At 38.6% G+C, this 27,147-nt stretch overlaps 1 protein-coding gene across 6 annotated transcripts in view; it reads left to right on the top strand.

Annotated features, from left to right (window-relative positions):
* Positions 1–26,135, top strand: part of ADK (adenosine kinase) — a 291,598-nt gene extending 265,463 nt beyond the window's left edge. For 4 of the 6 annotated variants that reach the window (XM_035542992.1, XM_035543013.2, XM_035543022.2 and 1 more), the window contains 2 exons: positions 3,410–3,496; positions 22,531–23,710. In XM_035542992.1, coding sequence (XP_035398885.1) covers positions 3,410–3,496; positions 22,531–22,655 — 212 coding nt within the window. In that variant the 3' untranslated portion in view covers positions 22,656–23,710. Of the gene's footprint in view, positions 1–3,409; positions 3,497–22,530; positions 23,711–25,427 lie in introns of those variants that run through there. The other 2 variants (XM_035543036.2, XM_035543028.2) reach the window with 2 other exon arrangements.
* Positions 26,136–27,147: the final 1,012 nt, after the last annotated feature.

Genomic DNA, 27,147 nt, shown 5'->3' with positions numbered 1-27,147 from the left:
ACACTGTTTTTTCGGTTAGTATTGTTCCCCAATTATCGTCTCTCCAGACTGTTTTACCTACAAAAATATCTTAAGCTAGATATGCTGGTGCATATTTTTGCCTGAGGAAAACAAAGATAGATTTCACATCTTTATGTACATAATGCAACAAATTAGCAGTAACTAAATTTACCAGTGAGATGATTCCTTCTGATTTATCAGTGAATATTTTCTTCAGCCTATGAATTCAGTACATTAACTTTTGATTATTTCCAAATCATTCTAAAGCAGTTGAGATCCTCAGCAGTGTAAAATCAGTGAGGGAGCTGAATCAAAGTCACAAGATTTAAGATTTCATTAATGCTTGTTACTAAAACTTTCCTAATTATACACACCCTTTTGCAATTTACACTTCCAATTCTGGGCTTCCAGCAAACGACACCAAACTGGAATGTGTTGTATCTGAGTGTGTTTACCAGAGAAGATATTTGTTGCTTAAAAATAGAACATTGGATTTTATGCCCAGAGGAGCAGCACTTGGATTTCAAAACACTTATGTAATTACTCTTTATTTCATAAGCTCTCAGAATGATAAATGAAATCAGAACTGACTTAGAGATGCAAGGCCACTGATGACCAATGCGCTTAGCCAAGGTGTCTCTGTTTACTATGATGGATTTGAGCATTTTACAAAATAATAGATCACATACAGAAATGAAGTTAAAGTAACATTAAAGTCACAAAAGCAAGGATATTCAGAATGGAGACTTGTGCTTCATCTTAATTCACCCTGTTGTGCCTAGTTGTTACAAGACACAGATCAATGAAAGATGTTAGCTATTTTTATCCTATTACACAGACATTGCAAGGTAAATTAATGGCAGCCTTAATTCTAAGTGACTTCATTTATTGTGAAGCAAAGAAAAAACCTCAGTATTTTGTTCTATCTTTCCATATGTTAACTATTGTTAGCTTATAGTAGATTCTACTATGCTAGTAGAAGTTCTCATAAGGTTAAAGAAAGATAATTTACTCTCTTGGATGTGTGCAATATGTGCAGGTGGTAATACCTTTATCATATACTACGTGCTCCAAAGCCATGTCAGCTGCTTCTGAAACTTCAGTATTTCAAAATATAAGATTATTACCTCTCTTGAAATAGGTAATGTTATAGAAAAAGGGAGATGGAATGTGTGGTCCAGGTAGAGATGGCAGATGGCAGAAAAAAAGATTACTTTCATATCAACAGAAGTCATTGATGTGTTTGGGTTTTTAGACCAATTCAGTTACTTACAATTACATCCACTGCAGAAGGAGTAAAATAAGGGCTCACAGTGCAATACTCACCTGAATGTACTAGAGGGAGCTGAGTGAAGGAGTCAAGACAGAGGAGGAAAAGAAAGGAGAAAGATGATAGTGTGAACTTTCATCTGTGGAACTTTTCTTGAACAGAGAGTCTTATTTGATGCCAAGACCCATTTACAGCAGTCTAAATATAATGCCCGTGCATTGTTCGTTCTCTGTGCCCAAACACATGCATTTGTATGCATATGCAAGTGTCTGCTGTGTACTTAACGTAGAACATCTGTGTGTGCCCAAGCAGGTTAGTTTATTACAAAGTGTCTTCAACAGATCTATCACTTTGTTCATTGTTTTAGCATTATCTAGAGCCAATCTTATATACCTTCTCATGAAATGGATGAATACACTCTGCTCTCCTGGCAAAGTTTAATATAAGACCTCTCTTTCTTGATTTCCAATTCAAATGAATCCTGTTAAAATTACTAAAAAATGTTACTTTTGAAGACTATCTTAAGAGTACAATACAGCATCAAAGTAGATTTCTAAGTAGCTTTCTTAACAGTATGGAGAGCAGGATGCACTGAGAACTGACTGAAACCTGTTCTTTAATTGGAATATTCATCTTATGGTTTTCATTACCCTTTTTCCTTTGCCTCTCATGGATGGTTGTTGCTAATGCTCCCCTCCCCTCCCCTCCTGGTGGGCCAGCCACCAGTTCCCTCTGGAGGCAGCATCATTATATCTGCCTGGTTCACTTAGTGGCAGATGGTGAAGAGCAGTAGAGCTGATACACTGAATTTCACAGAAACCAGGATCCTTCTGGTACCTCTGCAGCATACGCAGACTTGCCTGATTTGAGACTGTGAATTCTTTATATGCTTCCCAAACTAGGTTTCCTTGTTTGCTACTGTGTATGTCAATGTGAGAACGATTTTTATGATCTGCTCTGTTGCTGGACAGTGAAGAAGCTACTTGTCTCCAGCTTTTAGCTGCTGGAGGATCTATTTCCCATTTTATTTTTTTTTTTCCAAAAATTAAAGGATGACAGCTCTGATGGTTTTCATTTTCACTGGTTGACAGGCTTTTCTTCCCCCTCCCCTTTTTTTAATTCCTGCTGTCTGCCAAAGGACAATCTGTTTGCTCTGAGACAGTTTAATGCATACTGACTACCAGAGGCAGAACTTCCATTGGCTCTGTTACAGGGGTAATTTACACTTTAACAAGGTATTGTGACAAGGTGGTAATTATATTTTTATCACGTCATTATGACATTACCACCTGGAAAGCCATAGCTGATTAATTAGTGGCATATATTAAATTTATAACCCTCGAACTCTGAAGTTATCATACCTAAGTGGTGTAATTATGTTGAACTGTGGTGTGGCAGTGAATTGAGGTGAAGATGCTGAGTATCCACCTATTGCAATAGGTTTAACGAGTGCCAGTAGAGGGCAGGGAGCTGCAGAGAAGGACATAATTTTTTAAAAAGAAATAAGGAAGAGAATGAAGTCGTTGAAATCTTGAAGCCAAATCTAGTCAGCTGGAGAGTTGCAAACCTTCTTACATATATGAGTTTTTTAAAAAGATGTAATTTGAGAGCAGTCTGATATACAGTAGTTCCTGCTCTTCGTTTCACAGTTTTACTTTAGCTAGTTCACGTGTGTTTTGTTTTTTGCAATGTAGCAATTTCTTTGGAACTTTTGGAGACTCAGACTGGCTATTCTGGAGACTACATCACCTCTCTGCAACTAATAAGAAGCACTTTTTTTGGCAGGATGAGCTTTTCTTAGTCTTGTCCATATGCCCATGTAAACACGTATGTTGTTCCTCCCAGTTTAGTTCTTTTCTCTTGACCTTAATATTAGGAAATAAAGAAAAGGAATGAGACCAAAATTAATGAATGAAAATGTCCACAACAAATATCTTGATCAAATGTATTCCCATATCCCTCTGCAAAAATACTGCATTGCAGATTATTATTATTATAAACCAAATCTGTTTTTGTCCAAATTACTATGTTGTGTTATAGAGTCAGAGCTTCAGTTTTGATTTTTTTTTCACTGTTTGGTGTGCTTTTCTACGTCATATTTGTAAGCTGCTGATGTTTTATTCTCTCTTTCCGTTACAGAAAATGAAGTAACTACTTTCCCTGTGTTGGTGAGTGATCAGAGTGAAATCGTGGATACCAATGGAGCTGGAGATGCATTTGTTGGAGGTATTTCTTTCTTCACTCTTATTTGGAGATTGTCCTATTTTTCTCTGTATAAAATCTACCATTTTTTCATTCAACTATCCCATAGAATTAACTTCATTCTTTTAGAGCTTTTCTCTGCATTCTGAACTTATGGGATTCAATTAAGTTCTGATTTTCAAAGGGAAAGTGTGTTCTATTACTTTAAAGATGATATGCCATTATGCTATACTCTGGTCATTTTCATGAGATTAATTGTATCTGTCAGACTGTTGCATAAACAAGCTGCATCAAGTACTATATAGTGTACAGAAATCCCTCCTGGCTTAAATGTTAACACATTGTTGTTCTTTAAAACAGGTTGTAGTGAATATTAAACAGTATGTTAATAAGTGAGCATAATGTCTTCTGATCATGTCGGTTTTGGTAGAACATCTGCTTCCAATACAATTATTTGGACATCAGAAAAGAACACAAAGGGTTAATTTGTTAAAACAAACCCAGAAAATATCTGGCATTGCTTAATATCCATTTGCAAACTTACTATTTTATTTGGCATAAGCTCTAAGGAAAAAAAAAATAGGATGTTATGTCTATGCCTGTTTTTAAAAACGATTCAATATAAGCCAAAAAACAATCTAATCCAAAAGTTCTGTCATTCATTGTAACCTTCATACATGTAGTTCTGTGATGCACTATTGCATCCTGAAGGCTCTGATATCCAGGACACAGCAGCTTTAAGGAGCTCCATTAGTCACTAATTTACTGGAAACATTACCAAAGAGACTTTATAAACAGAAATGCAGGGCTCAGTCTTGTAGCCATGAAGGGGATAACAAGCAGCATGTTAACCCAAATTAAAGCTTCAGAATTGAGTCCCACTTCAAGAAGGTATTCAAAATAAGCTTAATCTTAAGCATGTGTATAGTTCCATTCCTACTCAATACATCACTTCAACCTATGATAAATTTTCAGTATACACTTAAATCTGGCTGAAAATAGGAATGTTATTACTCTTTTGCCTTGGTGCTTTCATGAATCAAGAAGGGCAGGAATAGAGGAAAACATGTTAGGTCATGTTATTCATACACCTTTTAATGTATACTTGTGATTTAGGAACAATTGAGAGTGGCAAATAAAGACTAAATTTGAACCAGTAACAGTGACTATCAACATAAATTAGATCTTCAAGTGCTTATCCTCATATACACGTGCTCTGTGTATCAGCTGTGCTAGTAAGCTGCTGTTCTTGTCATGAAAACGGAAAAGATCTTGCCTGTTTAGTTTTCAGAGCCTAAAAATAAAATAATGGGTAGTCTGGGTAGTACTCAGGTGGTCAATATGGTAGACACTGACCAAGCTTTGCCTCAGCAGGAAGCAGATTTTCGTGTCTGCCACATTTATCTCAGATTGTATTTATTCTCATTTCTTCAGATTTTAGGCATTATATGGAAATCAGGACTTTTATGGTTTTTTAATAGTCCTGCTTCTTTCCTGGCTTAGCTGCAGGAAGACTGTTATGACTGATCAGGCTTTAAGAACTGCCTGGTCTCTCATAATCTTTCCTGTTCCCTAGTGGGAAAAGTTCCCTAGTGGGACTCTAGTGGGTCCCTGCCTTAGCTGCTGTTTTTCTGTAGAAAGCTAAAACGTTAACTTCAGTAATTTTTCAGAACATACTGGATGGACTGGCTGATAGAAGCCAAATCAGACCCCATTCCAAACTGCTCCCTTCCAAGGAGTTCAGGCATACCTGGCCAGGCTGGTCTTGGATCAGTTGTGAGATGGCTTTCTCCAAGTGTCTAACAGTGGATTTCAGAATTTTGGGGGAAAACAATGTGAAAAATGCTAAATTTGGGAAGAAAGGAAAGAGAATGGCTCTTCTGAAAGATCAGCTCCCCTTTGTCTTCCTAAGCCTGTTGAGATAACCTGTGTGGAGACAGCAAGCTTCAGTGTATTTGAGGGGAATTAGAACAAAGGCCCTGTATTACTATTTATGGACATGGATTATTTTCCTCACTGGCCCTACAAATAGCACTTAGGCATCATCGGATGCTTTTTGTATAGCATTCAAGTGCAATGCAGTGTAATGTAGCATGGCACTGTACAGTTCTCCCTCTTACCATAACAGGTAAGGAAAGGAGCACAGCTGTTTTTTCCTCTGTAAAGGAATTTGGCTCAGCAGTTGCAAGTCTCTGAATTCTCATTGCAGTTAGATCCTTACCTGAATATTGGTATGTGAGCTTAGGTTCTTCTTGCACCGTATTTCACTCTGCTATGACTCAGAAACCAACATGAGCTTTTGAATACTCACACTTCTTCCATTAGCTTCTGAGCTATCTTAGTTCTCCTCTGTCACCCCATAAAAAATAAATTGATCATTTATTCTCCTCAGAGAACAGATTTTCCTGAGCTTAGTCCAGATGGGAGATTTGGGAGTCATAACAGTCTAGGTACACAGCTGATTCTAGTCTTACATACTGTGGTCTCCTTCTTCATGGAGTCATTTAATTTTCTTTCCCATATGTAGGAAATGGGATACTGAACTGGATAGGCTTTGATTCGGTCTGTGTTTCATTTGGGGGGAATATCTGTATTTTATCTATATCACACTTTTCATGTGTTTTCAAAGTATGTATTTGCAACAGGAAAAGGTCTTTATTGTCTCCTTACCAGAAAACCCTACACAGTAATGTGGGTAGGAGTAGTTAACATACGTATCTTCTGTTGATTCTAGCATTGTGCCAGATGTCGTGTTTTAGTCCTGACAGAATTTTTATAATGGAAAGGTTATATATTCTTTTCAGTGTTTTCCTAGTTTCTTTCTTTGATGGAGGTTTTTATCAAGCTATTACTACCCAGGCAACAGTACCTGAGTACCAGAGCTGTTGACTCAGTTGAGGCTGGAGAGGCCTTGCAGAGAGATCTTGACAAATTAGAGAGCTGGGCAATTGCCAACCATATGAAGCTCAACAAGAGCAAGTGCTGGATTCTGCACCTGTGATGGGGCAACCCTGGCTATAGCTACAGACCGGGGGATGAGAGGCTGGAGAGCAGTCCCACAGAAAGGGATCTGGGGCTTCTGGTCAACAGCAAGTACAACATGAGTCACCAGCGTGCCCTGGCAGCCAGAAGGGCCAGATGTGTTCTGGGTGAATCAGGCACAGCATGGCTAGCCAGCTGAGAGAAGGGATTGTCCTGCTCTGCTCTGCACTAGTGCAGCGTCACCTCAAGCACTGTGTGCAGTTTTGGGCACTACATTATAAAAAGGACATAAAACTATTAGAGAGTGTGCAAAGGAGGGCTACAAATATGGTGAGGGGTCCAGAGGTCAAGACATATGAGGAGCAGCTGAGGTCCCTTGGTTTGTTCAGCCCTGAGCAGAGCAGGCTGAGGGGAGGCCTCATGGCGGCCTGCAGCTCCCTCACGAGGGGAGCGGAGGGGCAGGTGCTGAGCTCTGCTCTCTGGGGACAGTGACAAGACCTGAGGGAACGGCATGGAGCTGTGACAAGGGAGGGTCAGGCTGGGTGTTAGTGAAAGGTTCTGCACCCAGAGGGTGGTCGGGCACTGGGACAGGCTTCCCAGGGCAGTGGTCATAGCACTGAGCCTGCCAGAGTTCAAGGAGCGTTTGGACATTGCTCTCAGAAACACGGTTTAATTTTTAGGTACTCCTGTGTGGAGCCAGAGGTAGGACTCGATGATCCTTGTGGGTCCCTTCCAACTCAGGCTATTCTTTGATTCTAGATATAATATTTTGATTTTAGTATCCTTGCAATAAAGTGTTCTGAAGTTCATCCCGTAACTCAAAAATGCACTCATTGTTATACTATACTCCCCTAGAAACATAGTCCTTCATTCAAACAGTAGAGAACAAGAGTGCCCTGGCAAAGCTTTCCCATACCGGCAAGCTTTTGAGATCGGTATATTAACATGACTGAGCAGTGGTTTTGTTGGCACACAGTGTCTTGGCTGAGAGGAAAATGTGGGATATAATGAGAACTAACCCCATCAAGCAGGTTTTATTTTACATGAGGAGGTCAGGTTTGTTAGGCTTTATCGTATTTTGAAAGGTCTTTCACTGAGGCACTCTTCCAGAAGTTTAACTCACAGTTTGTAAGGAAATTCCATCTCAACAATTATGCCAACTTGGCAAGTCACTCCTTATGTATTTCTCCATGTGAAAGTGGAAAATAAGAAATCTGGTGGTTTGTTCTGTTTTATTTTTTCTAGAATCTATCTAACTACTGACAGTCATTAAACTTAAAAGTAATGAAAAAGTTTAAAGATACAAAGTTTCTGGGCGCTTTTAACTCTGTGAGTTGATTCATGAGCTGAGCAGTTCCATACTTCGAACTGCTGGCCTCCAAGGAGAACTAGCTTACTCCAACAGCAAGCAACGAAAAATAAACTTCATTCTTCAGTTGAAATGTGATTTTATTAAGTTGGCACCAGGAATATCTCCGAATTTCTTACCTCTTACCACAGGCATCAAGTCACCTGCCATTCACGCTGGTGAGTGCATGAGTGAGAAATCAGGTTTTAAAATGGCTGCAGGTAGCTTTATGCTAAAAATACTTCTCTAAACAACACTAATGGAGTTCTGCCTTTATTGCTTTTCAACAACACTACTACCTTCTAGAAATTTAAACAATAATGATTTACTTTGTAGCATCTCAGCACCTCCTATGGATTTCAGGGGTGCCACAGATTTTTCTGTTATAAATCCCTGAGATACTCATAAATTAAAGTTGCAAGTCCATCTCCGGGTTCTGAGGACATTGACAAATCACTTGAGCTTTGCTGACCTGGCTTATGACACAAGAGTTCTCTAATGGAATTACAGCCTTATTTTGTAGAGTTTGTGGAACATTCTGTTACTCATTAAATTACCATTTATTTATTGCTAGTCAGCCCCGTTTTGAACTTCTGCAATAATGTTAATCAGAGTATATTTAATGGCAGTAAACATACTGAAACACAGACAATTTTAACATCCTGTATTTTCCCTTATGCTATCCTGCTCTCTTTAACTATAGTAAGGTCTGCTTTCTGTTTGGACTCCTCTTTGTCATTGCCACCGTAACCAATGAAAACAATAAGAATCTTTTCTGATAATAGCTGTCATTGTGCCCTGCAAAATCTCTGCCTCTAAGTGGAATTGGATCAAGGATCCATAATAAATGAATAGCAGAAGGTGTAAAATCAATGCTTTTTTTCAGGTTCTGTCAATAGAAATATATTGACTTTGTAATCTACTATGATTTAGTTATATACTGTATGAAAAGTACTGAAGTATGGAGTGTAACCACAAATCATTTTCAAGTAGTGTAATGACACAGTGACAGAATGATCACAGTAAGCATATATTACTTATCACCATGCTATAAAGATATTATACCATTCTCAAAGAAAAAAAAAATCCTTAGATATAAGGAGCTCTTCATTAAGCATTGTACAGTGCCAAAGACAAGCTGATAGCAATTTGCCTCTGTTGGTACCAAAGCTGAGTCAACAGCTCAAACCACCTGTCAATTTAAAAATCCCATTGGCAGCTTTCATGTACAGAGGAATTTCATAAGGCTGTTATCTATAGTTTGAAAGCCACACTGAGAAATTTTTTGGTGCACATGCTTACAGAAGAAGCAGTTCTCTCTCTTTCTCTTGTGAAACCTAGTGTAAATCATATGAGGTGGCCAAATTCTGTCTCAGTTATCAGAGAGCTGCTCTGATAGAAGACAGGGACAGCAACAAAAGAGGATTTGTGTTCTTTCATAAGTGTTTTTGAGCAAGTGTGCCTCTTTGCATCCTCATCTTCTCTTTAGAGACTTGAGGGTTTAGTGGAGATATTTCCCTCCTTTTGTTTATGTTTCTATTGCCAAACTGACTAAACTAAGTCATTCCCTCAGCTTTAATATAGAGGTTAATCCTAAACAGTATTTTTTCTATCTTAATCTAAATGCCTCTACAAATTAGATAAAGACCTTGGACTCCTCAGAGCTTGCCTAAAGGACATCACATTGTTCAAATTTTAGTCTGGTTTTGTAAGCTAAATGCAAATGATTTTCTATAGAGTGACATCCAGCTTTGATTTCAGAGTTAAGTAATATGTGGTATATTTCTACATTATTGAAATGTTAAAATATTACCCTTAATGTGAAACATTCTTCAATGATATTATATAAATACGTATATACATTTGTGAAAACACGGTACAAGAAATATGAAGATAGGCTTGCAAAGAATCCACAGTGCACAGAATAATTGCTCTTCATTATTCCTCTACTAACAAGTTTGATTCAAGAAACCTTGTTTAAAAAAAAAAAAAGGTCTGGTTCTGTTTTCAAGGCACTTTAGTAAACTTTGAAGAACTTTAGTACAACTTTGAAACACCTTCACTGAATGCTGTGGATTTGAACAAGTATAACATCGATAAAAATGGAACAAATTAAATCTGCTCTTGTATTTCTTCTGCTGTTGTTCTGCAGAATCTATCATTTATGGAAGGAATCCAAGAATCTTTAAATTAAAAAATCATCTAGATGGCCACAGGCTGGAGCAAGTGACCTCTGGATGTCTCTTCCAACCTCAGTTGTGCTGTGGTTCCATAACTTTTAAACCTATAGGAATTAGGGACCCTGCTGCCACTTCCTGCTTCTCTGAAAATCTGCCTCAGTTGTCTTCTGCAGGCAGTGTTGGTGGTTAAAGCGTAGAAGCTGACTGAATTAAAAATTGAAGCTAATACAATGAGAATTCCATCTACTCACAATAAATCTGGTATAGGGCAAAGGTGGACTGTGTTCATGGCTTTGTCTAATAAATCTCATAGGTATTTCAAGTAAAGGAGTTGGGTGGGTAGATGCATATGCATGTGTGTGAGAAATTAAATACATTCTTATGGATAGTTGCTATATGGTTATACCAGGAGTGCAAAACATGACAAAAAGATCTGATAATGCAGACAGCAGGAACTGGTGATTAAAATGGTGTGTTAGAATACTAAATTATGAGTAAGCTTGTGACTATATTAAAACTCCTTAATGGGTGTATAGGACCATCTAAGATTGTGAAAGAATCTGTTTTCACTAAAAACATTGCAGAGGAATGAAATATTCCTCTTATTTGCTGTTTTTTCAGCTCTGTATGAATCTCTGTTGTAAGCATTGCCCTCCCTCCAGTACTTGGCACCCCTAAAACATTCTAGATTTGTTGTAATAGGAGTTCAAGGAACTAGGAGTAGTTCTTTAATGAACAGCAGGATTGTGATACCAGAAGCTACTTAATTCACTTACAATGGTCTTTAATTTGTATAAGGTTTTTGTATTTGTTTAAGATACCTTGGGAAGTTGCCATCATTTTTAATCACATTTGATAGAGAGAAATACAGTGGATAAAATATCACTGCTGTGAAGTACTGCCTTCTGATAACTCCAGAACCCTGAGAGGAAATTTTATTTGCCAGCTGGGAGTGAGGGGTACTTTTTTCTTTTTTTGTAATAGCAATTAGATATATACATATATGTTATTTGTTATGGCTTATTTCTGCTATAAAATTTATCTTCATGAGCAAAGAGAAGAGGGGATACTACTTTTTGCCTTTTCTTTGAAGTAAAGATAAATGTTTTAACAAAAATCAGCACTCTTTGTCTTCATTTATACAACATGGGTGGCTAATTGCTTCTGAGCAATCCTGTTATTACCGAGATCATGGCTGATGAGATATGAAGCTTTGAAATAAAAATACCTTGTTAATGTCATCCGCATTTTGACTGACAGCCCATTTTGCCCATCTTTAATACTCCTGTTTTATAAACAGCATACATGAGTATAATAGCTGAGCTGCAGATAGGGCATCAATCTTGGCTTGCTAGAGGAGAACTTGTCAACATGTTCATGACTTACCGCCCATGTGTTCTGGTGGAATCCTTAATTCTCTCAGATAAATATCACATCTAAAACTAGTCTATTAGATGGTCACGTTATCTCTGTAACTGATCTTCTACAAACTAGAAAATTACCAGATTATACTTTCCTGGCTGACTTTGCTCAGTCTCAGCTAGAGGCACATTGTTATTCTGATCAATATTGTAGCCAGTCACTAGTCATTTCAACATTGATACAGGCACAATTTAGAAGTTTACCACAGTTTGAATTGCAACTACTTGAACAAAACCATAAAAACTGGTATCACTCAGAAAAACACAGTGTATTCCAGTTTTCTGTTTAATTCCCTACTTAATTTATTTGCCAATCCCATTCAAAATTATTTCTTTGGAAGTAATATACTCTTCTGTGTTGGTATTACATGTAAAACTTGTACAAATGTTGTCCCAGTGTAATGTACTTTTTTTTTTAATTGCTACCATTATGTAGGTTTCTAACTCTTCATTTTAATAAGTTTATTGCATATTTATTTTTATCAAAACATAGTAACCTAAATATGGTAATTCTCATTTTCACCTAGACAATATAAGGACAATCCAGAAAAATACATAGAATTACTGTAAAGCAAAATATTAGTATATTTGCTGTCTTTTTTTTTTTTCAATAATAAGTAGGCGAGAGCCCTTTGAAAGGACCATGGAGTGGAATTAAAAAGCCTCAGAAGCTTCTAATTAGGCTGAAGCAGGACCTGATCCTTCTAGCTGTCGTGTCTCTTTGCCTGTCAGTGACATCGGCAGTGCTAAGGGAGCCAGAGTGTGCAGCAAGAGGATTAGTATTTTGGGTCTTAAATGCCTAGTTTACCTCACCATAAAATCAGAGACATTCTGGATAGGCTTTGTGAGAAACAAGCATTGAATAGGCTGTGTACATTTTATAAACAAGCCTACTGTGTTAAAAATAGATTTTCAAAACCAATTATAAAGTTCCAATTTTTGCTGTAATAGCTATGGGACAATTACAAATTGACTTAACGCCTCAAAGCAAATCATCACCGTTTAAAATATTTTGTCATGCCTACTACCCCTATCCTCATAACATTTCATTTTATGTTAATGTGTCATGTGTTAGAAAATCATGTAATGATAAAGAAAATGTTCATGTGGAAGGTTAGAAATGACTTTAATGAGTTATTATTACCTTGCTCTCAGACTGTTGATAATATTTTTGTATTATTTTAATGTATTCTGAATAGAGACAGAGGCACTAGTCAGATTGGATCATCAAGAATATTCCCCTGGGAATCAGGGCTGGACGCTGTCCCCTAAGAAATGATGTGTCAGATTAAGCTGATGCTATATTCACAGGAAATACAACACACAATGAAATACAAAAATACACTGAAATGTTACCTATTTCATGTCTAATATGAATTGGTTTGATGCTACAGAGACTGACACTGATCATAAAGGCACTTCTCAGGATGTGGTATTGGTTAGTGTGTATGCTCACTCACTCGCAAGTTGCTCTATTATTTAATGAGATAGTAACTTCTCCCATAATTTCTTCACTTCCCCTGCATTGAAATGGGCTCATACTTGAGGTGGGAACATGGCAAGGTTGCAATAAAAAGGAAAGAAAATTAAAAAGCATGATCCCAATTGAAAGCAGCAGTAGTAGCAGTGCTTGTAGGTTTAACACCGATCTCCTATACCTAAGTGACATTACTGTTATTGGTGATCAGCATCAATCCAGGACCATAACAGATATTTAAAGAGGCAAAATATACTAAGTGATATTCTATAAACTAGGAGCAGTAGGAATATAATGCTGTGCTAGGCTATTTCGGCCCACAAAACTCAAGCTATTCATAGGCTGTCTAGCTACCACGTAATTCCTACTGCATTGGCTGTTGCTTTTTGATTCTCTTTGCATATGGCTGGCTCAACTGTGTAGAAGTATACCTGCAAATAAAACCTTACTGTTGTATGGTTGCTCTGCAAACACAACTTCAAATTTCCTAGCTTTTGTGCATGTGAATCTCAACTGTGAAGTTACATTCATGTAGCCATTTTTGTACTTATGACAGAAGCATTATGCTCTCAAACAGCGTTAAAAATTGAATAGTGGTTATTACATACTATTCCATTTTGTTATGCTTAGGATTTCATTACCTCTATATGAAATTAGTGAGATTCTCTTCCTCCTATCCCAACCAGTAGGTGTAGGAATCTGCACCATTTAATGTCAATACTAAGAATCTGTTTTGAGGCTCAGAAATTGTCCTGAGATACTTACAAAAAAAGCAAGAACAAAAAAGTTTATTTCATTCTGCTGTCTCAAAAATGGCTAAGGAGAATTTTAATTTTTGAAGAACACTTCTATGAAACTTTCTAGGAGGAGTTTCTAGGGGAAAAAAAAAAAAGAGAGAGAGAGAGAAATATCAGCCAGGAAAGTAGGTGGGTTTTGTTGTTGTTGTTTTGTTTTGTTTTGTTTTGTTTTGTTTCCAGATAGAGACAGATGTTTCCAATGAAAATACCTGTGTTAAGATTTGGCATACACAGTGTCTTGATTATTCCTTGTAAGCTTGGAGGGTTTTATTTTATTTTGCTTTTGTTTTATCAAATCTTTTCCCCTGGTCCTGGCTGTTGGAGACAAGCCAAACACCACTAGATTCTGATCCAAAAAGGAATTTTCCCAAGGTTCATCCTGTGGACTTCAAAATGAAGACTAGAACCATCAGAAGTTACAATTTTGTTATACCAGTTTCTTCCATCATGTCTTTCTTGGAGCATATTGTAAATTGACATGATTCTGTTCCTGGACAATGAGATGCACTGGGGAGTTCTAATAGACGTGATATGTAACACAGATTATAAGTAGAGTCCACAGAGGATGAGTAATGTGGAAAGTGTCACCGTATAAAACACTTAAGCCTTTCCTCCAGTGTTGGGCTGTTCTTCCTTAAAGAATGGACAGCACTTAGTGAAGGCATAGGCCGAGAAGTTGAGGTCAAAAGGAGAACTCCCATCAGTCTCAGTGGGCTCCAAATCAGAACGTAAGTTTTCTCCATCCATTGCACAGCCTTCAGGACCAAAGTGCTGTAGAGCTACAGACACCATTTTGGCTTGCACAGAAGAAACAACAAATTTTCCTCAGAGGGAGCCTCCAATGGGCCCAAGCATCTATACAGGCCCTGGGAAGTATGATTACGCCTTACTCTACAAGCTGCAATGAGCTGGCCTAAAAGGTCCAGACAGTGGTAATCATATAAGCAATGCAATAAAAATATTCAGCTTTGAGTAATTGACTCCTAATGGAATAACAGGGATATAGTGGAGTTTTATTTCATTTTTTTATTGTTACATTTTTGCAGGAATCTTTTGTTAACTCTTTCCACATGTAATGCTTTAAAGCATTAGGGGCTGAGCTCTTTTTCGCTTTGTGTATTCAACACCTCCTCTCTATTCCAGGAAATGGCTGCTAAAGTGATATGAAAACACTCCTTGCACTTACAGTCTTCCACTAAATGCAAAGTTGCATTATTTGCATGTGTCCATAAATGACTGTATAAGCTCAGACTGAGGCAGATGCAGGCATGCGCCCATCTGAATGATCCTTACAGGAATTCAGTGCATTCAGGAGGTGTTTGTAAATATAAAGAAAACAAGAAGGATAGAGGCAGCAATAACAATACTAGCTGCTTCTCCTGAAAACATGCTTGCTTTAGTATTCATGTTGGTGACTAGAAAATAAGAAGTTTGTGTAAGAAGGTGGTACACAGACAGTGAAGTGCATCCCACATTTAGCACATGACCGTTTTATAAATAGAGTAGATATAGACTTCTGAAACATTTTATTTATGATCTCATGGTTTTGTCATTCTCTGGAAGTAAAAATATTGACATTTAAAAGGCTGTTTGTTCCAGCTTTCTGATCTCCTGCAGTTTATTTTTATAACAACCTTATTGATGAGCCTCTTACTCAGCTCTCTAGGTTTAACTGAGTTGAGTCGATTTGTTACCACAGCTTCAAGTAGCTGTTACAGAACAAGAGAGACATCCTAATAAAGCTGTAAACGTGTTTACTCAAACATGGTATTGATTTTACTTGGAGAGGGAGAAGCTAGTGCTTAGCATGGTGTCAGGGAGGATGAATTTAACTGCAGTTTTTCATTGTCATCTGTCCTGGTTGTGAAACACTAAGTGAAGCCACAAGAGGATAATTAGAATTGCCAGAAATTTAGCCCCTAAAATCAGTTAACCACTTGGGATTTTTGTAGTTTAATTAGTTTTTATTAAAACTTTCCTCCAGTGGTGTAGTCAGGAAGGCTTTTCTAATGTTCTTTTCAGTGACAGTGAGATTTCAAGGTTGCCACTTGTTAGATATACATCTTAAATGACTGTGTTTCTGAAAGGGTTGGTAACCTTTCTTCTCTCACTTGTAATTAGCCTGGCACTACAGTTCGGTAGAAGCACAGAGCCATCTCATTTAAAAAGAGAGGAAAAGACACTTGTTTACTGTGTGCACTTGATTGTACCTATATACATTTGAAGTTAATAGCATAAATATGCATATGTAGAATAATTGTTACACTATATTGAGAGAGAAAGAACTTAGGCATGTGAAGATTGAAAGAAGTATCATGTATTGGAAGATGCTTACATTTAATTTGTCTTATATACCGTAAGTCTAATGTGTCAGACCACAGTGCCAAAATACATGAAAACTGAAGCCAAATCCCACCCTTAATCAAAAATGTTTCCATTTAGAATAGCCAACATTCAGTTTGATAGCAATGGGCAGGGCCTCTGGCTTACCACAGTTCTTGGCTGTAATATCCACCATCTGCCACAAAATCAAAAAAAAAAAAAGAAAAAAGAGAAACCTCAGCATGTTGACATACAGTCGTTCAGTGACTATATTGCCAAATCATCTGATGCCAACATCTTTTACAAAATCTAGGCTGGCTGGCTGGCTCTTGGCACCACCATTGCTAACCACCTGATTACAGCTGACCAGACTCAGGATACCACAACATTAACCCACTCCAACAGCACTAAAAGACATAATAAAAAATAAAAAACACCTCACTTGTATCAGCTACAAGACTTTAAATTACCAGAGTAATGTTTCTTGAAAACTGTATCTTCACACACTGTTGGCCTCAAAAGCTAGTGGGATCACTTAAAAATAGACCGCTCAGGCAACTGTGATAAATGCTGTACACAAACAAGAGTGTAAAAAGGTGCTTGCGGCTGTCCGCTGTGGTGGAATAACACCAGCTTAAAAAGGCAGTTCACAGATTACTCTGCAGAAACTTTAAATACAAGAAAGGGGAGACAGCTCAGTTGTCTGTGAACCGTTTTGTGGCTGGGACAATTCTGCTGACAAATGGCCCAGCTAACACGGATTGTGTTAGGTGCTTCAGGGCTCACCTGGAAGAGGAGGATTATCTGGGAACATCACATAGCAAAAATGTTTTGAGGGGCTCTAACAACTTGTAATTGTTTATAATTAATGCATTTGATAGTTGCTTTTTTTCCTGATTTTCTCTCTTGCATTTAAAAAAAATACATTAATATTTCCTTGGGCGTTTTTTGAAGATTGGAAGTGTGAGAGAGACTGCAGAAAGATGAGTAGTGGGTGAGCTGGGTGTCAGAGGCTATAAATGGATTTCTAGCCAACATTAGTAATTATAAGTCATTAAAATTAATTGTCAAGTGTACAGGTTGAAATGAAATATTTGACTTCAATATAAGCTGTTTTTAAGTGTTGTTAAACCATTACTGAGGCAGACCAGAACTGTTTCAAAATCACAGCTATTGGACTCCTACATTCCTCTCCAACTGCACTAGCGCTAGGCATTCATTCTAACTACCACTGATAATCTGGAAACAAAACTTTCAGAGAAATCACATTTCAGTGAAATTGCCTCCGAAATGTCTACTTTGCTGGCCACAAATAAATGAAATTGCTTCTCCATTAATGATTTTAAAGTGCTACTCAGCTCCTAAAAATAACAAAGTAAAGACAACGCCTTTTGTGTCAGTCAGAGGACTGTCTTCCTATGTCTTTTCAGAGTTGTATTGACATTTCCGAAGAGACTTGGGCTGGTTTCAGTGAGGCCTTGATTTGAGGCTCAAGCACCACTTCTGGCACTTGGCTTAAGGAACCGTTAATTTGTTGGTGAGCACAAAAGGGAAGAAAACAACTTGACTTTTTTGTCCCCCATTCTGTTTGTGGGCCTAACAATTGTAAACATTGTCTTTGAGTATATGTAATAAGGAAGAGGGAGATAAAAATTAACTCTCAATTATTTCAGGCATTCCTTTTAGAGCAGTGATTTCAGAAATGCTTTTCTCTACTGAGCAGAAAAGAAATGATTATGGGCCAAAAATAGCTATTGGTGTCTTATTCCCAGATGACAGAAGTGATTATGTGAATACATTTTCTTTTGGGGTTTTATAGCATGGTAAGGTTTATAGCAGCTTTTGAAGCAGTTTCTTTGCTTTCTAAGAAGTTGCTGAGTACATGGACTAGCTGGATACTGTTCCAAAGAAGTTCTTAGTAAGTATAGATAGAAGGTGGTTACTTGGCTGTCCATGATTGTGGGAGACAAAAGGCATCCCAGTCTACTCTGAACACCTACCGAGATGGCCAACAGGGTATCCTGCAACTGCCATTTCTCTTATTCCATAAACAGTAAACATTTTGGATGTCAGGGCAAGAGGCAGATGAGTGGGAAATTCCTAAGTTTCGTTCTTTTCTTTGTGTTCTAGTGTGAAGAGTGCAGTATGTAATGCATGTAATACCATGCACAACCTCAGCAGTGTTGAAATGCTAGTGCAGAACAGCTGCAACTAGAAGATAGTGGGCAATAGTGCCTAAAAGTTGTTTTGGTAAAATATTTGAAATGAAGTTGTCTTGTATAGCCAAATACAGTACTACTTTTTGCACTCCATTCCAGTGATAGCCAGAAACTAGTTCAGGACATGACGTAGGTTAAAATAGTTGCTGATCTACTTTAGTATGTGTTGGGATAATCTAGTTCTGTGAGCCCAGACCCATGATACAAGATCAATCCTGCCCTTTCTGCCTGTGAAACTGTAAGAGTGTGGAGTAAGTCGATGGCAATGTTCACTTCTCTTTCTGCATGGCCAATCATAGCACCTTAAAAAGATTACAGCCTTTAGCTGCTTTGTGTCTTCCCTCCACCATCCTGCTTGCTGGTAGAGCTGTTTGAGTATTCACCTATGCCGCTTCAGTTCAAATTAACCACATTAACAAAGACCTACTATTGACCAGTCCACTGTTAAAGCTAATCTGACTCATTTTGACAAGAGAGTCAGGTTACACAAACAGCAAAGAAGGATGGTGAAAAACAGATGGGGCAGTAACTTCCTCATCTGGAACCAGAAGATCTGAATCCATGCCTCCTTGAGAGTGTGACTCAGGGGGTTTGCATCACAGTACCTTATACACTGGAGGAGGCAAGCTTTAAACTGCATTCTGACCATGTTGCTTTTTACTGCATTAACTAAAAAGAACATTCTGCAGCTGAAGCAGCCAACCCAATAGAGCTCTTTGTTTCTCTGCTCAAACAGCAGTGCTTTCTGGTGTTCCCTCGGGGTCTCCTTTGCCAACTGCCTAATCTTAGAATGTGATGTAGTTCTGTGTTTGTGGTATGTGTGTTTGTATTGTCATTCAATGCGATATTGTGTCAGATACTGCTATTTCTATTTCATCTATGAAATACATACCTTTTAAGAGAAACTCAACAGACAAGAGAATGGTTTGAGGGCAAACTCTCCTCTACAGTTTCTACATATCTCATATATGACAGCTGCACTTAATGTCATTTCTTCACTGCTCTAAAATCACAGAGATCTCTCATTTCTATCTGCAATTAGAACAGGATTTTTTTTTCACCTGATTCTGCTTTCGCTTAGATCAGAATAAATAAGAAGTAGCTGCACTGAAGACAAAAAATATACTAGCTTGAGACTACTGTGAGCTTGGGAGGTGGTGACAGTCTCAGTCTATTTGCTGTTGAAAAGTAATTCATGTTTTATGGTCCTTTGCTCCTTGCTATTTCCTCATCTTCATATATATTCAATGCCTTGATCATAAACATAGAGGACAGTTGTTCTTTCTTGTATAAACCACTCTCTGAACTCATGCTCAGCACAAAACCTAGCTGAGTGTTTGCCTTTGGAGGTCTGCCCAGTGCATCTTCTATACTCACTGAGTCAGAAACGGACTGTCTTAACAGCCTCATTTTGCATACGGTTACAACTTGCTCTGAAGTTTTAACCACCCAGAAGCACACTGACAAGCTCCTGCCTCCCAGGCAGTTTAAATGTAATGATTGACATTCTCTACGCATCCAGGAAAGTTCCCTCTAAGAATGGATGTTAATTTAATGGAGAGCAGACCATTTTCATCTCGTTATTCAGAAAGGGCCTGATTTCTGCCAGGCATGCTGTTTGAATTTCTCAACTGTTACCCAGCTATTACAGCTGGACCATCCTGCCACAGTTGGGTTGTCTGTCATCCCCTGACTGCCGTCAGTGATAGCACTCACAGCACAATTTCTTCCTCTTTCAGATTCTCATCTTTGTATAGTGAAAACTCCTGTTTTCTCCACTTGTGTTTATGGACTTAACATTTGCTGGTGAAGCATTCATTTTTTCCCAGCTAATGTCAGTCAATATCTGTGAAATTCCAGCTTGTATGTAGTTCAGGTTACTCTAGAAAAGTATTGATGTCAGTAACATACAAACTTAAAACACCTGTTTTCTATGCTCCCCTCCATTCCAATGAAAAGCATTTGATTTATAGATTTAGTAGTTTCAAGTAAAGCCCCAGTTTAAAGAAAATCAGTTATCAACTTGGCTTTTTACCATCAGTCATGACTGAGAAGCCAAGAGAGAGCTTGGTAATCCATGAAAACAGGGTCTGATGCTCACCAGTATTATCCTTGGTTAATCTGTGACATTATTTTTCATGTACCTGGTTTTTAGTCTTCAATGAACCAATATTATTGCACAGAATAAGATATTTTTGCCATCTTCTAAAACTATACTCTGTTTCACACTGAAGGAAATATTTTGAGAAGGAGCATGGATTGAATGAGAGCATCATAACTTAACGTGGGATCTTTTTTCCACTAGTAACCAAGCTGAACAGCAAAAGCGTATTCGACTATCAAAAGAAAGCTAGCAAAACATTATCTTTGAATCAAAATTTGTGATATGTCAGAAATTGGTACCAATGAGCTACATAGTTTCAAGGCTAGATTTGTACTGTGAAGGCCCAAGACCTGTCAGAGCATGACATGGAAACTTGAAATGGTGGATGAAAGCTTTAGAACACTTTAAAAAAAAACATATTTCAGCTTACTGGAATTCAGATTTTCTTGGGTAAGTCTCACTTTCCATCTGCGATTGGATGGGGAAGGGAGATACATCTGAAAGACATTAAAAACAGGATAAAAGTGAATAAAGTATTACCTCTAGAATGACAGAGGGGAGTTTTAAATTATAAGAAACTAAGTTTACTTTTCACATCTTGAAAACCTCTTCTAAATTTAAAAAACATATTTCACCTCTGCCATAAGTTCTGACATGCTTTCGATGACAAAAGTTTCAGCCAAGATAAAATGTTTCAGAGATAAGAGACTCAATCCATAAAATTTCTGGTACCACTTGTACTTAACTTTTCCAAGTACCTATGAATAATCTCCTTTTTAGGAGTCCATTTGCTTATATTAATTTAAAGATGTACTCTGGTTTTCAAAACACTCAGCTTCCAGTGATTTCTGGTTTTCTAAACCATGAATGCTAGAGGTTTTGTTAGTTAAAACAGTTAAGCAAGTGCCCTGACTGGGAGAGGTGCTTGGTTCTCTGTACGGTTTGCTGTTGGTCTGGGTATCTGAGCATGGGGATGGGTGCCCACTGTTTTGCAAGTCTTAGGTTAAATTTCCCGTAGTCAAGGACAACAGATGTCATCTAACTTTCCTTATCAGGTAAAAAGTTCTCACTTTAGCTTCTCTATGGAAGTCTGTAACTGTGAATATTGGTAACATTCGTTTGCTATGTGCCTTCCCCTCTTTTGAGAAAAGCCTGCACAGTGACAGTTGTGTGGGGCTGTGGCTATAGCCAGTAGGGACAGAAGGAGCTCTCTTCTGTAGGGAAAACTGCTGGGTTTTATTTAAATATGTATTTGAGGCATTTGAGGTATTTGAGGAATCAGGATTCTCTCTGGAAAAGAGCAAGGATACTGGTAAATCCTTTTGAGGTCACTAGTAAACATCAGTCTTGGTAATCATTGATTTACTTGTTGAGAGCAGCTCTGAGAAGGACCTGGGGCTGCTGGTTGACAAGAAGCTCGTCATGAGACAGCAACGTGTGCTCACAGCCCAGAAAGCCAGCCACATCCTGGGCCGCATCAAAAGCAGCGTGGCCAGCAGGACAAGGGAAGGGATTCTGCCCCTCTACTCTGCTCTCGTGAGGCCCCACCTAGAGGCCTGCATTTAGTCCTGGGGCCTCCAGCACAAGAAGAACATGGACATATTAGAACAAGTCCAGAGGAGGGCCACAAAGACGATCTGAGGACTGGAGCACCCCTCCTATAAGACAGGCTGAAAGAGCTGGGGTTGTTTAGCCTGCAGAAGAGAAGGCTCTGGGTAGACCTCGTTGCGGTCTTCCAGTGCCTAAAGGGGCCTACAGAAAAGCTGGGAGGGACTCCTTGTCAGGGGGTGTGGTGGTAGGGCAAGGAGTAATGGTTTTAAACTAAAAAAGGGTAGATTTAGAGTAGATGTTAGGAGGAAATTCTTTGCTATGAGGGTGGTGAGGCACAGGAACAGGTTGCCCAGAGAAGCTGTGGATGCCCCATCCTTGGAAGTGTTCAAGACCAGGCTGGATGGGGCTTTGGGCAGCCTGGTCTAGTGGGAGGTGTCCCTGCCCATGGCAAGGGGTTGGAACCAGATGGTCTTTAAGGTCCCTTCCAACCCAAACCATTCTGTGATTCTGCTTGAAGCTACCAACTGGAGACTTCAGGTAAAAATGACAGCAGCAGCACCCTAACTCAGCGAGTCACCTAAGCACTGTGACAAACTGATGCACTCAAAAGATAACCATTTTTCTTCCTTCTCTCTCTCTCTCCTGCTTTGTTCCTAGGCTTTCTCTCACAGCTTGTCTACGACCGGCCAGTGACCGAGTGCATCCGAGCTGGACATTACGCAGCCAGCGTAATTATCAAGCGCTCAGGTTGCACCTTCCCAGAGAAGCCAGACTTCCACTGATACTGGTGAATTGGAGGGATCAACAGTAACTCCCGTGTCACAGTGGGATCGCTGCCTAATTTTTCCTCCTTCCCTTCCCTCACCTTTCCAATTACCTGCATCAACGCTTCTGTACTTCTGTTCATTTTATTCCAAACAAAATATGTATTTCTATGGTGTGTTTCTTTCTGTACCACTACCATGTCTCACTAGTCTTAACTTTTGGAAACAGTGCTAAGTGAAGCTTTTTCTCCCATTCATCTGGAAAAAAATGTTCTCTTGACACAGATTAAAAGAAAGTCCCACGTAAATGACACTGCTGATTAACACCAGTAAAATATTTCTATTGAATTATCTAGTTTTATCTAGCTGTGACCAAATCCTACACAACATACTTGAAATCAACAAACCTGACTTTGTGTGTAACGTAATGTTGTAAACCAGGAATAGTTCTTTCTGTATAGTGGAGTCACAGTAGCGTTAAGACCAATTTTGACTATCCCAAGATTTTCCTTAACTGTTTGAGTATAGAAGATCTGGCCATCACATCCAGCCCAGCTTCCATGAAAGCGAATAGCTATTTTGTCAGTAATTTAAGGAACATGATCCAAAGCTGGTGCCATGCATTCAGTGTTCTTACACTGATGCCAGTAACTTTGGGTCTGGCACTAATGTGAGAGCAGGTCCTGGTCACCATATCGTAACTTCACGTTGGGCTGTCAGGTGAGCTAGCAGCTAGGTACGTTCAGTGATTTCAGGACAGAGGCATGAGCTGCTGATGAAAATAAACATACAGCTAGATCCTATCTCCTCAATGTGAGCTTTCTGGAGGCTGTATTTAATTAAGGTACACAGTGAAAATGAGGTACAGAAATATTTATGCAGGATATATTGACAGGATACGCCAAATGGAATCTCTGAAACGCACATTTTTAAACTTTTAATTTACTTTGGATAATTAAGCAATATGGTGGATTTTGTTTGTATTTACAGTATTCAAAGAGGTGATCTGATACTGCATTCATTACTTTGCTATGTAATTTGATACCGATAAATAAAAAATTGTCGTACAGTAATTCCTGGTTTTGTATTGTTATGTATCCGGCATTCCTCCAAGTATCGTACTGAATCAGAAGCAGGAAAAAGGCTCTTAACCCACAGTACATGTTAGATCTCTGCATTTGATCCGTGACTTTCCGTGTCCAGGTGGATGTTCAAGAGTGAGCTCAGCGGTAAGGAAGGAAGGAAGGAACATCAGTGTTGTGTTTATATACCACAGGGAAGATGAAAAATTAATGGCTAGGGTTCATCAAAGAACGGTAAGTCCGCACAGTCAGGCTTCACATTTTACTGTAAAGCATAGAACAAGGGACACACAGAGATCTATTGTTGTTATTACACTGTTGGTGCACTGCATGGGGAGAAATCACGGCTGTGGTCCTGATTCCCTTCTTTCTTTGGCCCAGTACCTGGTTTGATGCATAGGAGAAGAGGCTTGGTCTTCTTAGAGACACCTGGTGGGATTCCTGCAAGTATATCAATATGTATATGGGAGCATGGAACCCCATCATCACAAGTGCAGATAGCTGCACTGTAAGTATGGACTGTTCTTCAAGGACTCGGGCTCACAGTTTCTAGGTGAAAAGCGTTGTGTGCACAGGCCTTGTCTATCTGTGGAGCTACTCATGAACAGCTTTGTGCAAACAAGACTTGGCTGGTTTTTCCACAGTACTACTCTCGAAGAACTTTGGGCTTTGCGCTTCTCACATTCTATCATAGGAGAGAGAGAGAAATATACTGAAGTGAAAATGTAAGAGCAAACAAAGTTGAAAGAGACTACAGTACGTGGTCTTCAGCCTTTATGGGTTGATCAGAATAATGTTATTTTTTACATCTCACGGTTAATTTTTAATTCTTTAAGTTGATATATCCATGCAATATATTTTAATCAAGAAAAGCTGAGAGGCGGAGGAAGGTTATGTTGCAGTCTCTGCTTTTAATGTGCGGTCACATAGGCCACACCATACTTACTGCATGAATTTGGCTGTCAGTAAGGAAAGACCAATGATCTAGTGGTTAAATCTGCTGTTTCTTTGCTCTGTATCAGTGACACATTCCATTCCTTTTGTAAAAACTTTACCTATATCCTGGACAGATAATTATGTCTCATTTAAAGTAGAATTTAAATATGTAAATGCTCTCTGCTATAACAATGGAACTAAAAGACAACATAACTAGTAAAAAGGAAGGGAGTGTATGTAAAGGAAGGGAGTCGTAACATAGGGGTTTTTTTCTTTCTTTATCTAGGCCGTTTCTCGTTTTCAATTCAGGATGCAAGAGAGCCAAGTCAGAAGTTCTGTTCTGAGCTTTTCCACTGACATGCTTGGTGAGCTTGGGCTCCTGACATTTGGCTCCGAATGTCAGCTACAGAGCATAGTTTGAAGGCAGTGGGAGCAGCTGAGGAATAAACTACTACCCAATTCATGGAAGGGCATCAGAGTCTGACCTGCTGTATTTAACTATTCATTATTTCTCCAATATCTGTCAATGGATATTCTTGAATGATATATGGACACTTAGAAATGTATTGCCAAATCATGCTAAATAACTTGAACCTGTGCTGTCAAATTGCCTGGTGATTTCATTGAGAATTCTTTTCAGGATCTATACCCCTCTCCTGCTTCTCACCGATGAAGGTTTTTTTGTGTATATAATGGATAACGTTGTCATCCTTAATCTTCTCTCTCACATCTATTTTTTCACTTTTGTCCTCTACCAACTTCTTCCACACAGGGGCACGTTAGAAAACTGGACTTCCTGAAAAACATATCATTGAAAGAATTGTCTGCAAGTGACACATCCCATTGTCTCTAATCCCAGATGGGAAAACTGAAGTGAGCCTGTCACTGAGCTTGAGCCATCATTCAAACCCAAAGTTCTGAGCTGGGATACTTCCAGAAAAAACAGTAATGGAAATCCACCTCCGCCAGCTGCTGGCCAAAACGTGTTACCCTCACTCAGATAAAACTTCTATTTTGCTGGAAATAAGAGTGTGTCTCCTATGCATCATGCATTTTAGGGTTGATTTCATACCACATGAAGTGTATTGCAATGCTGCTGAAACCAACAGGCAAGGAAATCGGACAGTTGTTCACAAAGCCACATGCTAAAGAGCTGAGAAGAGTAAGATCTGGGAATCAGGAAATAAAGGTTATGTTTCCATTTCTGCAAGTGATTTACTTTGTTATTATGGGCAGATCGCTTCCCTCTCTGAATCTGTTTCCCTCTGTAAAGATGATGTTAGGCTCAATAAGGTGGTAAACTCAAAAGATGAAGCTGGTAGGAATTCGAGTATAGAAGTATGAGCCACATCTCAGCCTGTACTCACTGCTGATCTTTTAGTTTTCCCTTTTGTATATGAACTAAGTTAAAACTATTTGTTTACCATTAAAATAGTGATAGCTGTTACTACTTGTTTGAGGGTTAAGACAAGGAAGGCAAAGATGAAAAAAGGAAAGGAAAAAAGCTTTACTGTAAAATGTGCTACATGAAAATGACAATAGAAATGCACAGTGTTTTAAGATGACAAGTCTGGGAACAATCTTTAATTTAAAGGGTCTTATCCACAGTTTTCATAAAGAAATGTTAATTAAAAGTGTGATGACATGTTTGGGATTTAAAGGAAATCATTCTGCGAAGGATTTATAGCAGTCACAGCTCCAGAGCATTAGGATTACAGATCCTTGTGCTGTTCCTTTTCAGTGATCATGTGATTGGCCTGTTGTTAAATATAGCTTCCATTTAGTGAATTGAGACAGGCATGGGAAAGGTAGGGATAGTTTCCCTCTAACCAGCGGGATTTCAGAGGTGTTGGAGATTATACATTTCATTAGTTTTTACATAAGATCAAAGGGACAGAGGAAGTCTTAATTTGGGTACCAACTGCTACTGCCTGAAAGTCTTACAGATTAATGAAAAGTGAACATCTACAGCGCTAACTGCTTGTATTAGAGCATGAGCCTATTGTTTTATATCTCACTAACTCATTGTTCTCTTCCTGGGGATAATTCTCACACTTAAGACCTTCTGAGATAGTTCTGTCTATTGTGAATATTTCAGCAACCAACTGGCTCAGAGGTTATTGCCTAAGCATCTTTCCCTTGTTCTAATCCCCTGCAAGGGTTTTTCTGAGCAGTGTTGTTAATCTAAAATGACTGCTAACTGACTCCTGTGTCAAATATTATTCATTATGTGCTTTAAATGCTTCCTGCAGAGGCCAAAATAAATTTTGCTTTTTAAAAGCAGACCACAAGGAGTGCCTATATAGGATACTTCCAAAAAGATTAGACTAAAAATAGCAGTTAAGATGCTGAGGACACACACACACACACGCATGTGCCACCGTACTCTAAACAAAGCTTCACAATTTAACCAGGGACATACAAAACATACAAACCTCAGTTACCAAAACCTATTTTCACATAGATATGTCTATAACCTATTCCTGTGGGAA

The sequence above is a fragment of the Cygnus atratus genome, chromosome 7 (genome assembly GCF_013377495.2).
Source record: "Cygnus atratus isolate AKBS03 ecotype Queensland, Australia chromosome 7, CAtr_DNAZoo_HiC_assembly, whole genome shotgun sequence".
In the NCBI taxonomy this organism is placed as follows: domain Eukaryota; kingdom Metazoa; phylum Chordata; class Aves; order Anseriformes; family Anatidae; genus Cygnus; species Cygnus atratus.
The sequence above is the reverse complement of the archived record's forward strand: the minus strand, read 5'-3'. Positions and strand labels throughout refer to the sequence as shown.